This window comes from Trichosurus vulpecula, chromosome 1 (genome assembly GCF_011100635.1).
Source record: "Trichosurus vulpecula isolate mTriVul1 chromosome 1, mTriVul1.pri, whole genome shotgun sequence".
Lineage (NCBI taxonomy): Eukaryota > Metazoa > Chordata > Mammalia > Diprotodontia > Phalangeridae > Trichosurus > Trichosurus vulpecula.
In genome coordinates, this window is record NC_050573.1 from 541,186,712 (window position 1) to 541,204,449 (window position 17,738).

At 37.7% G+C, this 17,738-nt stretch overlaps 1 protein-coding gene across 1 annotated transcript in view; it reads right to left on the reverse strand.

Annotated features, from left to right (window-relative positions):
* Positions 1–17,738, reverse strand: part of LOC118834881 (transmembrane protein 180-like) — a 76,071-nt gene that overhangs the window by 18,956 nt on the left and 39,377 nt on the right. Inside the window, exons 4-6 of the mRNA XM_036742317.1 lie at positions 12,536–12,690; positions 5,681–5,764; positions 3,433–3,576 (exon numbers count right to left, since the gene is read on the reverse strand). Of these exons, the coding sequence (XP_036598212.1) occupies positions 3,433–3,576; positions 5,681–5,764; positions 12,536–12,690 (383 nt within the window). The remainder of the gene's footprint in view (positions 1–3,432; positions 3,577–5,680; positions 5,765–12,535; positions 12,691–17,738) is intronic.

Here is a 17,738-nt window from a genome sequence, read left to right on the forward strand (position 1 = left end):
TTTCAATATAATTGTTTTCCTTTGTAATCCTATGTATTTTATGCATTTTAAAAGATTATTCTGAGACGGGGCTTATAGGCTTCACCGACTGCCAAAGGAGACCAGGACAGAAAAAAAAAAGGTGACTAAGTCCCACTCAAAGCAGCACTCAGTGTCTCTGAGAGAACACAGATGATTCTCCAAAGTAGCGGCCATGAGGAGTGCAGGGTGGGTTAGAATTTAGCCTACCTGATCTTCTAGGCTAAAAAGCTGGAAGCTGTTCCTCTACCAGCATGGTGGTGTGGTAGAGAAATAATGAACAAGCAATTTGGGAGGCAGAGAGAGTGGAGGAAGCTTCCAGAGATGATGGCTGCAGAAGTCAAGTCAACAGCAGCAGTAGGGCAGAGGGGATGCTGGGATACAGAACTGTGAGATGTCAGGCAGAGGAGGCTTTCCTAGTCATGACACAAAGCACATAGCACTGAAGCCCCTTCCTACCTCGGAACATGAGCTTTCTGAGGAGTTTCCCTTCCCCATCAGTTTGTGAGTATGTGGGAAACTATTCATTTTTAAAAAGGGACAAAGAATGAACCTACAGCAGGATTTCCCCCAGTTATTTGCTTTGCTATTCTGTTCTAATTAAATGTTTTGCTATTCAATTTATGGTTCTTGCCTGGCCTACTACTCACTAGTTGAGTAGGGGGCTCAAGTTTGTTCCCTTGACAGTGAACACGAGAAATTTGATTCCAGAGTTGAGTATGATACCCATTACACATGCATTTGTTCTCCAAAAGAAGGAGTACTTTTCTATTGCAAGACAAGGCTCCAATGTCCTGTCAAAGGTTAAGAATATGAAAAAAATTAAGTGGAGCAGATAAAAAATACACAATTCAAAAATACATAACAAAAAACCACAGAGCACAGGAATGAAATGTAAGAATGAACTCCACTATAGCCAAGTATAATACACAAGAGAAGCTCTTTCTTCCTAGGTAAAATGATCTTTGCCACTGAATAAAACAGTGAATTACACCTTAATAAGAAACAGAGACCATTAAACAGCAGAGTGTTCTCCAGTTATTACAGAGGCTGTTGCTGTAATAAATCTCTATGGAGATCACTTGTTTTCAATGAACAGTTCTTAAACTGATTTTAATGATTAGCTATATAAAATTAAACACCAAAAACTCTCATTACATAAAGACTAAGCCTTGAGGTTATTTTCAATGACATTAGGCTATTTACCCTGGAGCATTTTCTTGGATAAAGTTCAATACAGTATTGTTTATTGTGTCATTTGGAGATAAATCACTTTCCAAACTGTTCTTACAAGCATAACTTTTTAGAACTTTTATTACAAAACACTCAGATAAAAGAGAAAAAGCAAATTAAGTACCACACATGTGATCGTTGTTTGAGCATATGCTAAAACAACAGATTAAGTTTATTCCCTGGTGAATTCATTCTATTTTATTTAGGTTGCATATCCATAGAATATATTCTACTGTATTCTACAAATATTAATTTGTGGCACTTTAAAAAAATACTGATGTCAATTTCCTCAGTCTTCCCCATTCCAACATATATCAAAAATCAACACGAATTGGGCAAGGATAAAAAATACGCACTGAGTTCCAGTGTTCTATATTAAGGTATAATTCATAAATCTAAAATGATATCACTTCCTTAAATTACTGTAATTTTAGCACCTGCGTTACAAGTAGCTGCTAATCAGAAAAGGCTTGTTGGCCAGAGGGGCAACACACTAGGACTTTTTCTAGCTATCCCATGATTAAAATTAGAGTTTGCAGTCTTTCAGTACAAAGGGAAATAAAACTAAGTTTTCAGTGTGATTTTTAGTAGGATATAGATGAGAAAATAACTATACTATACAATATCTGAAGTCATTCCACTAAGGCAGGGGTCAGTGAACTACATCCCATGGGCCAAATCCATCCCACTATCTGGTTTTAAACAACCTGCAAGCTAAGAACGGTTTTTACATCATTTAAAATGGTACTCCGTTTTTCTATGGTTCAATGAGCTAAGAACGGATTTCATAACCATTCTTAGTACACTGGGCCCTTGTAGTCATATAGACATGAGTGGGGGGAGGGATAGTTTGCTGACTCCTGAACTTGATCTTCACTGATAAAATGGAGAGAAATTACACGCCAGTTTTCTTGCTCAGTACCCAGACGTGAAGATCCATGATGGCCCACCATATAGTGTAGCGGGGCAGCCAGAAGCCAAGTCTTATTATTACCAGGAAGCAAATGGAAATTGCTAAATTCAGAAAAAATGTTTTTCATATAATCACAATGCTCTGTCCACTGAAACAATGCCTCCCTACTGGTGTCAAAGAGATATAGCTCCTGTAGTTAGTTATAGCTCTCAAAAACAGGCCAGTAAAGGGAAACACCCCCAAGCTGCAGTTGTATAAAATACAGTGACAAAACAATAAAAGCATATTCAAGGATGATGTGAGTTACTTGCATTTGTGTATTTTGCTAAATAATTTCACCATGGAGGATTTTACAGCACTTTATGGACAGCATGCTGAATCATTTTCAGGAATACATTATCCATCTGGGCCACTGGTAAACCAAATGTTAAATTACTCCAGGGCACTAAATTAGCAGAGCAATGTAACTGGCAATTCTGGCAGTCACCCTGCCTTCACCCCCACCCTCACCCCCCCCCAAAAAAAACTCATGAAGGGCAAGAAGCAGGAAAAGCCCCCTGAAATGAATCTTTAAAAATTAATTCAGTTGGTTTGCAACAATTCATCTAAGTCTTTCCAGCTTTTTCTGAGGGCATCTAGCTCATCATTTCTTATAGCACAGTAGCATTCCAACACAATTATACACCATGAATTGTTCAGTCATTCCCCAACTGACTGGCATCCCCTTAAAATCCAATTCCTTGCCACCAGAAAAGAGCTGCTATAAATATTTGGGCATAGTTCCAAATTACTCTACATAGTGGTTGAATCTGTTCACAACTCTACCAACAGAGCATTAGTGTTCCATTTTTTCCACATCTCCTCCAACACTTGTCATTTTTCTTTTCTTGGACCTGTGATTTTATTGGTAAAATGAGCTCTGGCGTGAGGAAACTCTACCAATGCCTCGGGACAACTGTCCTACAACTTATAATGTTAGAGAGTTGCCTGGGACACTGAGAGGCTAAATGAGTTCCCCAGGGTAACACAGCAAATGCAAGTCAGAGTTAAGACTTGAACCCAGGTCATCCTGACTCTAAGGCAGCTCTCATGCCACTAAGCCTAGAGACACATTTAAATGTATGTCAGATAGGACTTGAACCCAAGTCATCCTAACTCCGGGGTGGCTCTTTATCCACTAAGCCATGCTGCCTCCCATAAAATGTTTGTTGAAGTGAACACAAATACACACAATTTTCTTACTTCTTCATAATTTTAAGATAACTTACCTGGGATCAATCTGTATGGACTTCTTGTTTAGCTGCTCGTATCCAAACTGATTTAACACAGTAACTATAACCATGGGAGCTAAAGACTGAGCAGGTTTGGTAAACAAAGCATTGGTCCCAAAAACCATCGAGGAAAGGGGTGATCTGTAATGGATAAGATCAGAATAAATCCATTTCATATCCAACCAATGCTGACATCTATTCACTCTTGTATGGAACTTGAAATGCAAGCACTGTTTAAAAACAGATATATAAAATCAGAAAGGCCAAACAAAATGTACTTAAGTGAACTGATTCTTAAGTAGATGTTATATACCAGGGCTGTCCAACCTTAGGTTTTTATTGAAACAATAGACAATATATTTTGATTCGCCATTTTAGTGAGAGCTCTGTGGTAGCTTGGTTTACCAAAACATTTATGTAAACTTCTATGCTTGTAGGTGGGCTGCATTGTGGACAGCCCTGTTATATACTAATGACAAAAACAAGTTTGGATAAATCTAAGGTACTGACAAATCTGATGGCTCAATGCAACGCATTACCAAATCTGTCTTTTAGTTCAATCTTAATATCTTTATGTTTCATGGGACGTGGGGCCAGAAGCCATGGTAACATAACCCAGTTTCTGCTGAGCATGGCCTAGGAGAGAACCCTGTTACCTGGTTATTACATTATTCTTAATCAATTAAAGAACATCTTATGGAATAAAGACAATTAAGACACTGAAACTGTACAGGGTATAAATTATTTATGAAATCATAGTAAACAAAAAAAATACAGACTAAGTTGTAATACTGCCCGAAGTTAAATCATCACAGAGAGCTGTAACAACACCCAGAGCTATAACCCTTATGCGGCAGTCACACACACCTCAGTGGATTCAGGAATTTGGGGGCCAGAGGTAAGGATAAGTGAAGGGCATGAGTTCCTTTTGAGTATCTTTGCCAATAAACAGCACTGACCAATTGAATGGTGAGTTTGGTTTCTTTCCTTGGCAAAAGAGCTCAAACGCAAAGGTACAGAGTCTGTGTCTCAAACTCACCTATTCCTGTCCAAACTAAAACAATACAACACACTGGAAATGTAAGGGAATCAGATGGAACTTTAAAGCAAGTCTGAATGGCAGATGACCTCTTTGCAGCAGGCCAAAATTTTTTTTCTCGTTAATTTTTAAAATGTCTGGCAGGCAATTAAACAGCAACAAACACAGACTTTGAACTTTGTTCTTGAGGTGTCATGGAGCAAAAGTTCAATCTCTTCCTTTATAGGAAGAGTGAATTTGAATTTTGTGTCAGGCACGTATTGTTGGTAAATGATTTCAAAAGTTTTTGAGAAGTAAATCTTTTCATTTCGGGGAAGGGTATTTTTCGTTTAAAAAAATTTTCGTAGATACATTTCATTTTGATGAAAGAAGTGCTTACCAACAAAGTACATTCCCCCCAAACAGCTAAGCAAAACCACCTGTGTGACTGCCACTGATGACATCTGTCTCTTGAGAGAAGCATATTGTCTAGAGCATGGACTTGGGAGTCAGGAAGACCTGAGTGCAAATCCTGGCTCAGATATTTACTAGCCCTAAGTAAGTCACAATCCCTCTTGAACCCAGGTCTCCTCATCTGTAAAATGGGTCTAACAGCAGCACATTAGATTATGTGTAAAACACTCGGTAAACCCTAAATTGACATATAACTGTCAGCTGCGGCTACTATTTTCTCCTTTTGGTCCTTACTGACTTTGAGCAGAAGGGTAAAATCTGTCCTTTAATTGTTAGTAGAGTACAACACTGACTGTTGCAGTTGACTTTTGTTGTCTGTCAGGGGTGAAAGTAAATCTTTTGTAGTATTGGCTGTCATTGGATTCCCTGCTCCCTAAAAATTACAAAATCACCTCAGGAAAGGGGAGAAAACTACCAATGTCAACATTTGTTTCTCCTCCTGGTCCTCTGAGCTCTCTTAAAGTGACCACTTTTAAAAGTAATAGAAACTTTTTTTTTTAAAGATGGCCTCTTCATGGTCTTCTTCAAGGACACTATGTGTCTGCAAATAAACTGTTCCATTTCTGCCATAAGCCCTAGCATCCTTACCCATCAATTGAGGAGGCTGGATTAGATGGCCTCTGAGCTCCCTTCGAGTGCCAGATCTATGAATGAAGTTGATTTGCAGATGAAAACATAACTGAAATACAGTGAATTTTACAGTCCTGGTCTACACATGCTGACTTTTACAGTCATTATTATAAAGGAACTTACTTCCGTTTGAATTTCAGCACATCTGCATCAATGATATCAGCCAGAGGTAGATTGAACAAACTAAACGAGGCTTGAACTACTATCCTAGAAAAAGAAAAGAAACATGTGAAAATGGTTGTTAGAATCATAGGTTTGTTTTTGGTTTTTTAGAAACAAATCGAGTAAAAGCCAGTACTTGGTTTTAAGAAAAAAAGAAAAAGAAAACATAGAGGGCATACACCAGGAGGAGTTGGTTAATATTTTTTTCCCTCTCATGAACAGAAGATTACAGGGCCAATTTGCAAGAAGGAAACTGCTCCTGAATAAAGGAGATCACTCAGACCACAAAGATTCAGACACAGATGTGGCCATCAGAAGTTGTTGGCTCAGACAGATACAGGCTGTACACAAACCTGGAGAGGTCTGCACTGACATTCATGCAGCCCCTGGAAGTAGGCAATTAGTGTCAGATGAAGACTAATTTTCTTTAAAAAAGTTTTATTGATCTTTTGTTTTTATATTACAAGAATTTACAGATCACCCTCACTCTGTGAGAAATATCTTATGAGTTAAGTAAAGTGAGTATTTTATAGGTTAAGTAAAACATTAAACATTTACTTAAAAACATTAAGTAAAACTAACAATATAGTGACCTCATCTGAAAGTACAAGCAATATTCCACATTATATTTTCTTAAAAAAATTAACAGCTTCCCTCCTAATCTTTGTTGCATTGGCTTTTTTTATACAAAATCTTTTCAATTCAACATAATAAATATTATCCATTTTGCATTTTGTAATGCTCTCTATCTCTTGTTGTGTCATGAATTCCTTGCTTTCCCATAAATCTGATAGGTAAACTATTCCTTGCTCTTGTATTGGGAATCAAGACAGGCTCTTAGTACTTATTCAACCAAGTGCCCTTGAAGAGTTTGGCCTTTGTTTCCTTGATTAAATTAGGAGTGCTTCATGACCTCCTTGCCTCAAGGGAAAGCCTAGTTTACATGGGTTTGAGTGACTGTTTGTGACATCAGATGCTTTTAGACCACATGGGTTTAAGTTGCATTTTTTGTGACAATTTTAGGTCACATGGGTGAGTCGCATGTGTGACTCACCTTTGACCCTGAACAAGATATATATACCCAGAGGTTGGCTTTCTCTTTTGGAGCTCTGAGCCACAGTAGGAGTGGCACGTGACTCTGGGCCAGCCGTTGTTATGAGCTCCCTAGCTTTGGAGAAAACTCAGATATTGATGCTTCTCTGGTAACTGTATATTGTGACTTTGTTAGATGGAAATCTGTCTGTTGATGCCCGTTTATTTGCTCTGAAGCTGAGGGTGCTGGCTTTTCCCCCTGAGCTGTTTGTATGTTAATCTGTATGTTAATACTATTTGTATGTTGGATTAAAGTAAGATTGTTAACCCCTTAACACTGCTTTCCTTAGTAAAGCAGATCAAAAGAACCTGTATTGGCAGCTTTCTGTGTGCTGGTTGTTGGTGGATCCTACACCAGTACAGCAGCTGCTAGCCGATTGTTGCAACAGCTCTCCCAAGCTGCTTATGGTATCAGCCTTTATTCCTAAATCATGAACCCATTTTAACTTTATTTTGGTATATGGTGTAAGATGTTGGTCTATGTCCAGTTTCTGCCCTACCAATTTCTAATTTTCCCAGCAGTTTTTGTGAAATAGTGAATTCTTAGCCCAGAAGCTGGATTCTTTGGGTTTATCAAAGGGTAGATTGCTATAGTCGTTTACTACTGCGTCTTGTGTACCTAACCTATTCCACTGATCCACGACTCTGTTTCTTAGCCAGTACCAGGTAGTTTTGATGACTGCTGCTTTATAGTACAGTTTAATATCTGGTATGGCTAGACCACCTTCCCTGGAACTTTTTTTTCATTAATTCCCTTGATATTCTGGATCTTTACTTCTTCCAGATGAATTCTGTTATTATTTTATCCAGCTCTGGAAAATAATTTTTTGGTAGTTTGACTGGTATGGCACTGATTAAGTAAATTAATTTTTCCATTTATTTAGATCTGACTTTGTATAAAAAGTGTTTCATAATTATGTTCATATAGGCCCTGGAAACCCAGTCTTGGCAGGTAGACTAGCAAATATTTTATAGTGTCTATGGTAACTTTAAATGGAATTTCTCTCTCTATCTCTTGCTGTTGGGCTTTGTTAGTAATGTATAGGAATGCAAAGGATTTATGTGGGTTTATTTTATATCCTGCAACTTTGCTAAAGTTTTTTATTATTTCAAGTAGTTTTTTACTTGATTCTCTAAGTAAATCATCATATCATCTGCAAAGAGTGATAACTTAGTTTCCTCTTTGCCTATTCTAATTCCTTCAATTTCTTCTTCTTCTCTTATTGCTAAAGCTAACATTTCTAGTACCAAACTGAATAATAGGGGTGATAATGGACATCCTAGTTTCACTCCTGATCTTATTGGGAATGGATCTAGCTTATCCCCATTACATACAATGCTTGCTGATGGTTTTAGGTAGATGTTACTTATAATTTTAAGGAAGGAAGACTCCATTTATTCCTATGCTTTCTAGTGTTTTTAATAGGAATGGATGTTGTATTTTGTCAAAAGCTTTTTCTGCACATATTGAGATAATCATATCTTTTCTGCTAGTTTTGTTGTTGATATAATCAATTATGATGATAGTTTTCCTAATATTGAACCAGCCTTGCATTCCTGGAATAAATCCTACCTGATCATATGTAATATCAATTAAGTTAGGTGTCTTTGAGTCTTATTAGGTGCTAAGCCCCAGGCCCAAACCCCTAATTACTAGGTGCTAAGCCTATGTGGGCATGAAGCCCTCAGTTGTTAAGACCAGAGCCAAAAATAAGCGCTTAAGTTCTGGTCACTCAGATGATGTTTGATGAGGGCTAAAGAGTGCATAAAGAGAGAGAACAGAGCTATTTGCTTAGGGCACTCACTCTTGGTGGTGTGCTGATGTGGAGACTGCACAGCTGTAGTTAAGAGCCCTCCAGCTTGTAAACCCAGATGTTTGGACTTTGTTAAACTCTGGTAACTATGCATTGAGATTTGAATCAGACAAGATCTGTCTGTAGATGTTTGTAATTTGTTTGTGTTTGCTCTGAAGTTCAGGGTGCTAGCTTTTCCCCCTGAACTAAGTGAATGATATTCGCATGCCGGATTAAAGTAAGCTTGTTAACCCCTTAACGTTGCTTTCCTTAGTAAAGCAGATCAAAAGAACCTGGGCTTGCAGCGTTCTGTGTGCTGGTTGTTGTTAGTTTTACACAGCCACAGTAGCTGCTAGCAAGACTGTTGAAACATCATAGTGTATTATTCTTGGGATAAGTTGCTGCAATCTTTTTGCTAATATTTTATTTAAAATTTTTGCATCAATATTCATTAGGGAAATTGGTCTATAATTTTCTTTCTCTGCTTTGACTCTTCCTGGTTTAGGTATTAGAACCATATTTGTGTCATAAAAGGAATCTAGTAGGACTCCTTCTTCGCCTATTTTCCCATATAGTCTGGAAAGTGTGGGAATTAATTGTTCTTTAAATGTTTGATAGAATTCACATGCAAAACCATCTGGCCCTGGAGATTTTTTCCTATGGAGTTCACTGATGGGTTGCTCAATTTCTTTTTCTGAGATGGGGTAATTTAGGTATTTTACTTCCTCTTCTGTTAACCTGGGCAATTTATGTTTTTGTAAATATTCACCCATTTCCCTCAGGTTGTCACATTTATGAGCATACAATTCGACAAATAATTCCTAATTATTGTTTTAATTTCCTCTAAGAAGACTCATCTTTGTGAGTTCAAATCTGGCCTCGGACACTGTGTGACCCTGGCAAGTCACTTAACCCTGTTTGCCTCAGTTCCTCATCTGTAAAATGAGCTGGAAAAGAAAATGGCAACCACTCCAGTATCTTTGCCAAGAAAACCCCAAATGGAGTCTTGAAGAGTAGAACACAACTAAAACAATTCAACAACAACTTTCTCTCCATCTCACCTCTCACTCTACTGAAAAAAAAGAGAAAAGAAAAACAAATTCCTTGTAACACATATGCAGTCAAGGAAAACAATTCTCTCCTTGGTCGTATGCAAAAATACTTATCTTATTCTACCTCACTATAAATCTGCCACCTATCTGTCAGGAGGTGGAAAATTTATATTCCACCATCAGTCCTTTGGAATTATGGATGATCCTTGTACAGCTTTCAAAGTTGCTTGTCATTACAGTGTTATATAAAAATTCTTCTTCTGGTTCTGCTCATTTCATTCTCAATCTGTTTATAAAATTCCTCAAAATTGATTTTTTTAATAATATTGATGCTATCATATGTTTCCCGGTTCTGCTTGTTTTACTCTGCATCAATCTTTTGATGTTTCTTTTAAATCCTCTATATCTCACAGCATCATAGGACTCTATCACATTCATAAACCATAACTTATTCAGCTATTCCTCAATTAATGGGCACCCCCTTAGTTTCTAGTTTTTTGCTGTTACAAAAAGAGTTGATACCTATGTGTGTATACATATAATGCATATATGCATACACACACAAATGTATATATGTGTATAGCTATATGAATACATAAATACATACACACGCACATGTAAAACATGTAAAACCTTTTCCTATTTCTTTGGTCTTTGAAGGAAACAGATCTAGCAGTGGTATAATGTATCAAATGGCATGTACTGTTAGTGACTTTTTATGGATAATGTACATTGCTTTTCAGATTGGCTATACCCATCCAAAGGTCCACCAATAGTGCATCAATGCACCTGTTTCCCCAGAGCCCTCCAACATTTATCATTTTCCTTTTTTGTCATCTTTCCCACTCTGTTCGGTGTGAGGTTGAATCTCAAAATTGCTTTAATTTGCATTTTTCTAATTAGTAGTAATTTGGAGTATTTTTTCATATGGTTCTAGATAGCCAGGGTTTCTTTCCTTGAGAAGTGCCTATATCCTTAGACTGTATATAAACTGGGAAGTGGCTCTTATTCTTATAAGTTTGAATGAGTTTCTTTATGTCTTAGAAATGAGACCTTTATCAGAAAAAAACTGAAACCAGTACCAGAACAAGCAAGTGCTGAAAAAGAAAAAAAATGGCAGGAAACTACAGGACCAAGGATCATAGGATAAGTCAGAACTAAGGGGCAGCAAAAGAAAGAACTATGACCTGGAGAAAGGAACTCTGACCTTACTCTTTTTCTGGTTCTGCGAGCCATGGGAATGGTGTACATTTGGGCAGGAAAGGGTGATGAGTGGACCAGAGCCACACAGGATATCAGTAAGAAGAACTGTATGAATGACTCTGAGAGCAGACTGTTTCTGTGCTCAGTTAATCTTTCCATTTTTTGTGGTGTGAATAAAATCTTTTCTATATTTAATATCCACATTAAGAGTGGTTTTAAGAAGTTAAGGAAGCGAAATGAAAGAGATACTGACAGTTCTCTGGGTTTCCTGACATGGGAATACAAGACGGAGTAGTTCTGTGAGGTATTCACAAAACTGCACCTCAGTCCTCCCGCCACAAGGAATGCTCCAACGCCATGTAAGAAATAAAAGTACACACATGCCCCAACTGAATACACAATAATCAGTCTTCAACAGAAAACACTGTAGCCCTAAGGAGATGACTTCTTTAGGAAAAAATTTTTCTTCAGTTGATCAGTTGTGTCCGACTCTTTGTGACTCCATGGACCATACTTCATGGGCAGTTAGAGCATGTTTATCCGCAGAATTTTCTGGGCAAAGATACTGGAGGGGTTTGCTATTTCCTTCTCCAATGGATTAAGGCAAACAGATGTTAAGTGACTTGCCCAGGGTCACATGACTAGTAAATGCCTGAGGCTGGCTCAGGTCTTCCTGACTCCAGGTCCAGAACTCTATCCATTGAGCCATCTGGCTACCCTCTAAGAAAATACTAAACACTTATTTTCCTTTTGGATTGAAAAAAAAACCCTACTTTTTTCTCTTGAAAATACGAAACAATTTCTAAGAAATACTAAACAATTATTTTTCTTTTGGATGGAAAGGAAAACCCAACTACTTTTTTCTCTTGCTAAAACCCCCCCAGATCCATTACCAGCTCATTAAATTTGGCTCACATTGCTGGTATAAGCTCTAATTAACAGAATATGGCATGGAAACACAACTGAAATTTTTCTCTTGGCATGAAGAACATGGCAAGTAAGGTAATAAGAAGGGAAAATAAAATCATCTATGACAAGGGAATGAAAAAAAGAAAAAAGCCTAAGTTAAAGGAAAATAAATTTCTAGCAGAACTTCCAATAATTATTCGTTATAAATATATTGCTTTAATTCTAAAAATCTGTAGAAATCATTTTGAATGAAAATAATCCCTAATTTTATAGATGAAATAGGTAGACAAAGATATGGAACGATTTGAGAAGAATCCAGCCCAAACCTCACCATCAAAGATCAATTTGATTTACCCATTATCCTTTCTAAGTGTTCTCTTTAAAACAAAAATATGTGTCACTAACACTTAAGCATGAATTAATTTGAAAGATCATCAGTCGCAAAATGAACCTGAGAAAATAGCACAAAAATTCTAGGGAAAGGATTTACTGAAAAAAGGGAAGAAGGGTAAAGAAAGGAAGGGTGAGGGATTAGTTTACTTCAATATTATGTTTGGACCCTGCCTCAAGCATTTAGCAAAGCAAATCAGCCTCTTGCTACTCTGAAACTAAAATTTTCTGTAGATCAAATATAGAAAGACTTCAGTCAAAGGACTTTTTTTCAACCTTAGAAAGGGTGAACAAAAAGAATTAATGCAAGTCTCAAAATTTTTCCTTTCTCAATTGGCAAATATTTATGGATTTAAGATGAGGAACACTGTACTTACATGTTAGCTGTGAGATAAAAAGCCAAAATGTAATAGTGTTCCAGTCCCAGGACAAACATCACAGCTGCAGCTGCTCCTTCCATATAGAAGGAAAATAAAACAACCTTATAGTAACCAAACTTCTTGAGCCAGGAGTGGCTGATGAGCACGAGAAACTAAAACAGAAGGAGGATGACACTGTTAGGAAGGACCAGACTTTCTCACAATTCTCATTTAGTTGTTATTAACTATTAATATAATTAACTTAAATATCAAATGCATAATTAAAAATAAATTAAATAACTGATATTAATTATTAAATTATTGCTCACAGGTAATATTTCTCATTGAAATAGTGCTTTACAATTCTGACAATATTTTTTACAGGTGAGAATTTTTAGCCCAATAAGATGGGTATATCTCAATATATTTATTAGAACACAAGCTGAAAGAGTGGCTGTTGAAGGCTGTCATAATACAACTACCATTTATGTAGCTGGTCTATAGACATATGTCATCTCTCCTATTTGATCTTCACAACAGCCCAAATGTGAAATAGGAAATGAAAGTATGGTTTCCCTGATTTTTTTTTTTACAGATGCAGAAACTGACGCTGAGAGGTTAAGTGATATGCCCAAAGTCATAAAAGTGGCAGAGCCAGTACTTAAACATTCAGGCTCTTTCTGCCCGATGAGGCTTGTCTCACTATCTATTACCAGTCTTAAAAAATCCATCAGAGTGGAGAATGCTATCTTCATTCAGAGAAAGAACTGCGAAGTTTGAATACAGACTGAGGCACACTACATGCTCGCCTTTTCTGCTTCTCTTTTGTTTTTGTTTTTGGGGGTTTTATTTTTTTGTTTTGTTTTGTTTTTGGTTCTGTTTCTTCTTTCTCATGATTCATTCCATTGGTCAAAATTCTTCTCCACGACTTGACTAGAGCATAAATTAATTCAATGCGAAGTTATACATGACAGTTATATGAGACTTCATGCCGTCTTGGGGAGGGAGGGGGGAGGGAGGGGAGAAAAACTGAAACTCAAAACTATGTAGAACCGTGTGTGGTAAACTAAAAATAAATAAAGAAAAAAAAAATTAAAAAAAAATCCATCAGAGAATGAATATATCCAGCAACTAATGAAGTTATTTATTGTTTTACTCCTATGAAAAACTACGAATGGTCCCCTGTAATTTTACTTATAGGTAAACATGAAAATTCCTGTAGGACGTGACGAACCACATAAAAGAACCCATTGCTTAAAAAAAGGAAGAAGTAATGGTAACACTCATGGTCTGATTGATGCAAATCTAAAGTCATAATCCATACATCAAAATGAAGGGCACATTTCATAGTCCATCTCTGATAACCTCACTAGTTTTCAGAATATGTCATTTAATTCAATAAACACTAAGTACCCACTATGTACATGGCACTCTTGTAATTCAGAGAAATATACTTCCTAAATTCCAAGAAAACAAATGGAATGGAAGTATTTCTTCATGATTCCAATGTAACCTTTTGTTTATGATGCTTCCCATCATAGCCTCTCATCCTTTCTTTTCATAAAAGCTCAACTGGGCTATCTGCCTTGAACTGGTTACCATACCTACAATTCTATCAACAAAATATTAATTATTCTACATTAAACATTTTTTGCTTTATTTCTAAGTCTGATTTACTGCCTTTTAAGGAATAATGGCTCTGTTTTGGGAATACCTGAAACAGTGACGTACTGATCTATGTAGGTATTTCTTGGGGAGTTTGACTGAAATACAAAGTTTCTTGCCTCCACTATGTTTATTCTTTGTTTTTAATTTAAAAAAATTATTACTTATTTATTTAATATTTTTAGTTTTCAGCATTGATTTTCACAAGAGTTTGAATTACAAATTTTCCCTCCATTTCTACCCTCCCCCCACTCCAAGATGGCATATATTCTGATTGCCCCATTCTCCAATCAGCCCTCCCTTCTGTCACCCCACTCCCCCCCATCCCCTTTTCCCTTACTTTCTTGTAGGGCAAAATAGATTTCTATGCCCCATTGCCTGTATATCTTATTTCCTAGTTGCATGCAAAAACTTTTTTTAAAACAGCTGCTTTTAAGACTTTGAGTTCCAAATTCTCTCTCCTCTTCCCTCCCTACCCACTCTCCCTAAGAAGGCAAGCAATCCAACATAAGCCACATGTGTATCATCACGCAAAACCCTTCCACAATACTCATGTTGTGGAAGACTAACTATATTTTGCTCCTTCCTATTCTATCCCCCTTTATTCAATTTTCTCCCTTGATCCTGTTCCTTTTCAAAAGTGTATGCTTTTGATTACCTCCTCCCCCTATCTGGACTCCCTTCTATTGTCCCCCCTTTTTTCTCCCCTGCCTCCTTCTTTCCTGTGGGGTAAGATACCCAATTGAGTATGTATGGTATTCCCTCCTCAGGTCAAATCCAACGAGAACAAGATTCACTCATTCCCCCTCACCTGCTCCCTTTTCCCTCCTAACAGAATTGCTTTTTCTTGCCACTTTTATGTGAGATGATTTACCCCATTCTATCTCTCCCTTTCTCCCTCTCTCAATATATTCCTCTCTCATCCCTTCATTTGATTTTATTTTTTTAGATATTATCCCTTCATATTCAACTCACTGTGTCGTGTGTGTGTGTATTCCCTTCAGCTACCCTAATACTGAGGTCTCATGAATTATACACATCATCTTTCCATGTAGGAATGTAAACAAAACAATTCAACTTTAGTAAGTCCCTTATGATTTCCCTTTCTTGTTTACCTTTTCATGCTTCTCTTGATTCTTGTGTCTGAAAGTCAAATTTTCTATTCAGGTATGGTCTTTTCACTGAGAAAGTTTGAAAGTCCTCTATTTTATTGAAAATCCATATTCGCCTTAGAGCATGATACTCAGTTTTGCTGGATAGGTGATTCTTGGTTTTAACCCTAGCTCCATTGACCTCCAGAATATCATATTCCAAGCCCTTCAATCTCTTAATGTAGAAACTGCTAGATCTTCTGTTAACCTGATCGTGTTTCCACAATACTCAAATTGTTTCTTTCTGGCTGCTTGCAGTATTTTCTGCTTGATCTGGGAGCTCTGGAATTTGGCGACAATATTCCCAGGAGTTTTCCTTTTGGGATCATTTTCGGGAGGTGATCTGTGGATTCTTTTAATTTCTATTTTGCCCTGTGGCTCTAGAATATCAGGGCAGTTCTCCTTGATAATTTCTTGAAAGATGATATCTAGGCTCTTTTTTTGATCATGGCTTTCAGGTAGTCCAGTAATTTTCAAATTCTCTCTCCTGGATCTATTTGCCAGGTCAGTGGTTTTTCCAATAAGATAGTTCACATTGTCTTCCATTTTTTCATTCCTTTGGTTCTGTTTTAGAATATCTTAATTTCTCCTCAAGTCACTAGTTTCCACTCGCTCCAATCTAATTTTTAAGGTAGTATTTTCTTCTGGACCTCCTTTTCCATTTGTCTAATTATGCCTTTCAAGGCATTCTTCACCTCATTGACTTTTTGGAGCTCTTTTGCCACTTGAGTTAGTCTATTTTTAAGGTGTTATTTTCTTCAGTATTTTTTGGGGGGGTCTTCTTTAGCAAGCTGTTGACTTGGTTCATGGTTTTCTCGCATCACACTCATTTCTCTTCCCAATTTTTCCTCTACTTCTCTTACTTGCTTTTCCAAATCCTTTTTAAGCTCTTCCATGGCCTGAGACCAGTTCATGTTTTTCTTGGAGGCTTTTGATGTAGGCTTTTTGACTTTGTTGACTTCTTCTGGCTCTATGTTTTGGTCTTCTTTGTCACCAAAGAAAGATTCCAAAGTTTGAGTCTGAATCTGAGAGTGTTTTTGCTGCCTGGCCATGTTCCCAGCCAACTACTTGGCCCTTGAGCTTTTTGTCAGGGTATGACTGCTTGTAGAGTAGAGAGTACTTTGTCCCAAGCTTGGGGGGGCTGTGCTGTTGTTTTCAGAGCTACTTCTACACAGCAAGCTCTACTACACCAGTGCTCCTCCTCCCCCAAGAAATGCCAACCCAGACTGTGACTCAGATCCAAGCAGGCTCTGCACTCCTGCTCTGATCCACCACTTAATTCCTCCCACCAGGTGGGCCTGGGGCCCGAACCAACTGCAGCTATAGTTCTGTAAGCAGCCTCGGAGCTGCACCACCTCTGCTGCCCCGGAGTGGTGGATGAACCGTGAACTCCTTTCACTCTGTCCCCGCAGTTTTTCCCATTAACCTTCTCTGTTGTCTTTGGTGTTTGTGGGTTGAGAAGTCTGGTAACTGCCACAGCTCACTGATTCAGGGCACTAGGGCCTGTTCAGCTGGGCTCTTGGTCTGGTTGGTCCGGGCATGGCTCTCGCTATGCTCTGCTCCACTCCACTCCCAGCTCTGTGCGATAGTCCTTACCCAGCGACCATCCAGGCTGTCCTGGGCTGGAGCCCTGCTTCCCTCTGCTATTTCGTGGGTTCTGCAGTTCTAGAATTTGTTCAGAGCCATTTTTTATAGGTGTTTGGAGGGTCCTGGGGAGAGCTTTAGGCAAGTCCCTGCTTTCTAGCCGCCATCTTCGCTCTGCCCCATTATATTTATTCTTATGCTAATTTTATGAGAACGTATAAGTTTAGTTTCTTAAATGAGGTTGCTTTACAGCTACCTATTAGACAAAAACGTAAAACATGGGGGGAATTTCATAATTTAAAATTAAGCTTAAAAAACAAATATCATTTTTTCGGATTGCAATTTAGAATGTTACAAAAAGTGTGAAAAAATTATTCTTCCTTTCTTGTAACACTGTACACCTTGCACAAATTGAGGATTGGGACTTTTAATTTTTACATTTATTGAATAGGCGTTTGAGAACATTCTGTTCCCATCACAGATTTGGCACACCTGTCACAGATGACTAAATGAAGTCAATGGGCAGTGAGGACAATGCTGTGCTTACATAAGTTACTAAAGAGATGATTGCTGAACTTAATTGGGCAGACAGTAGGGCAGTGGATATATAAAATTACTATTGTTTTTTCTTCTATCCTTTTACTCATTCATCTCATGAGTTCTCTTTGCCCTTTAGTGAGAAGTCAGCTTGAGAAAATGAAAATCCACAGGCCTAACATAAAATGGCACCTATCTTTATTATACCCAAGTCATTGTTAAAATGCCTTAGACAAACAACTGAATAAAATCCAGGAATGTTATCCTTTACTCCAGTAACTGAG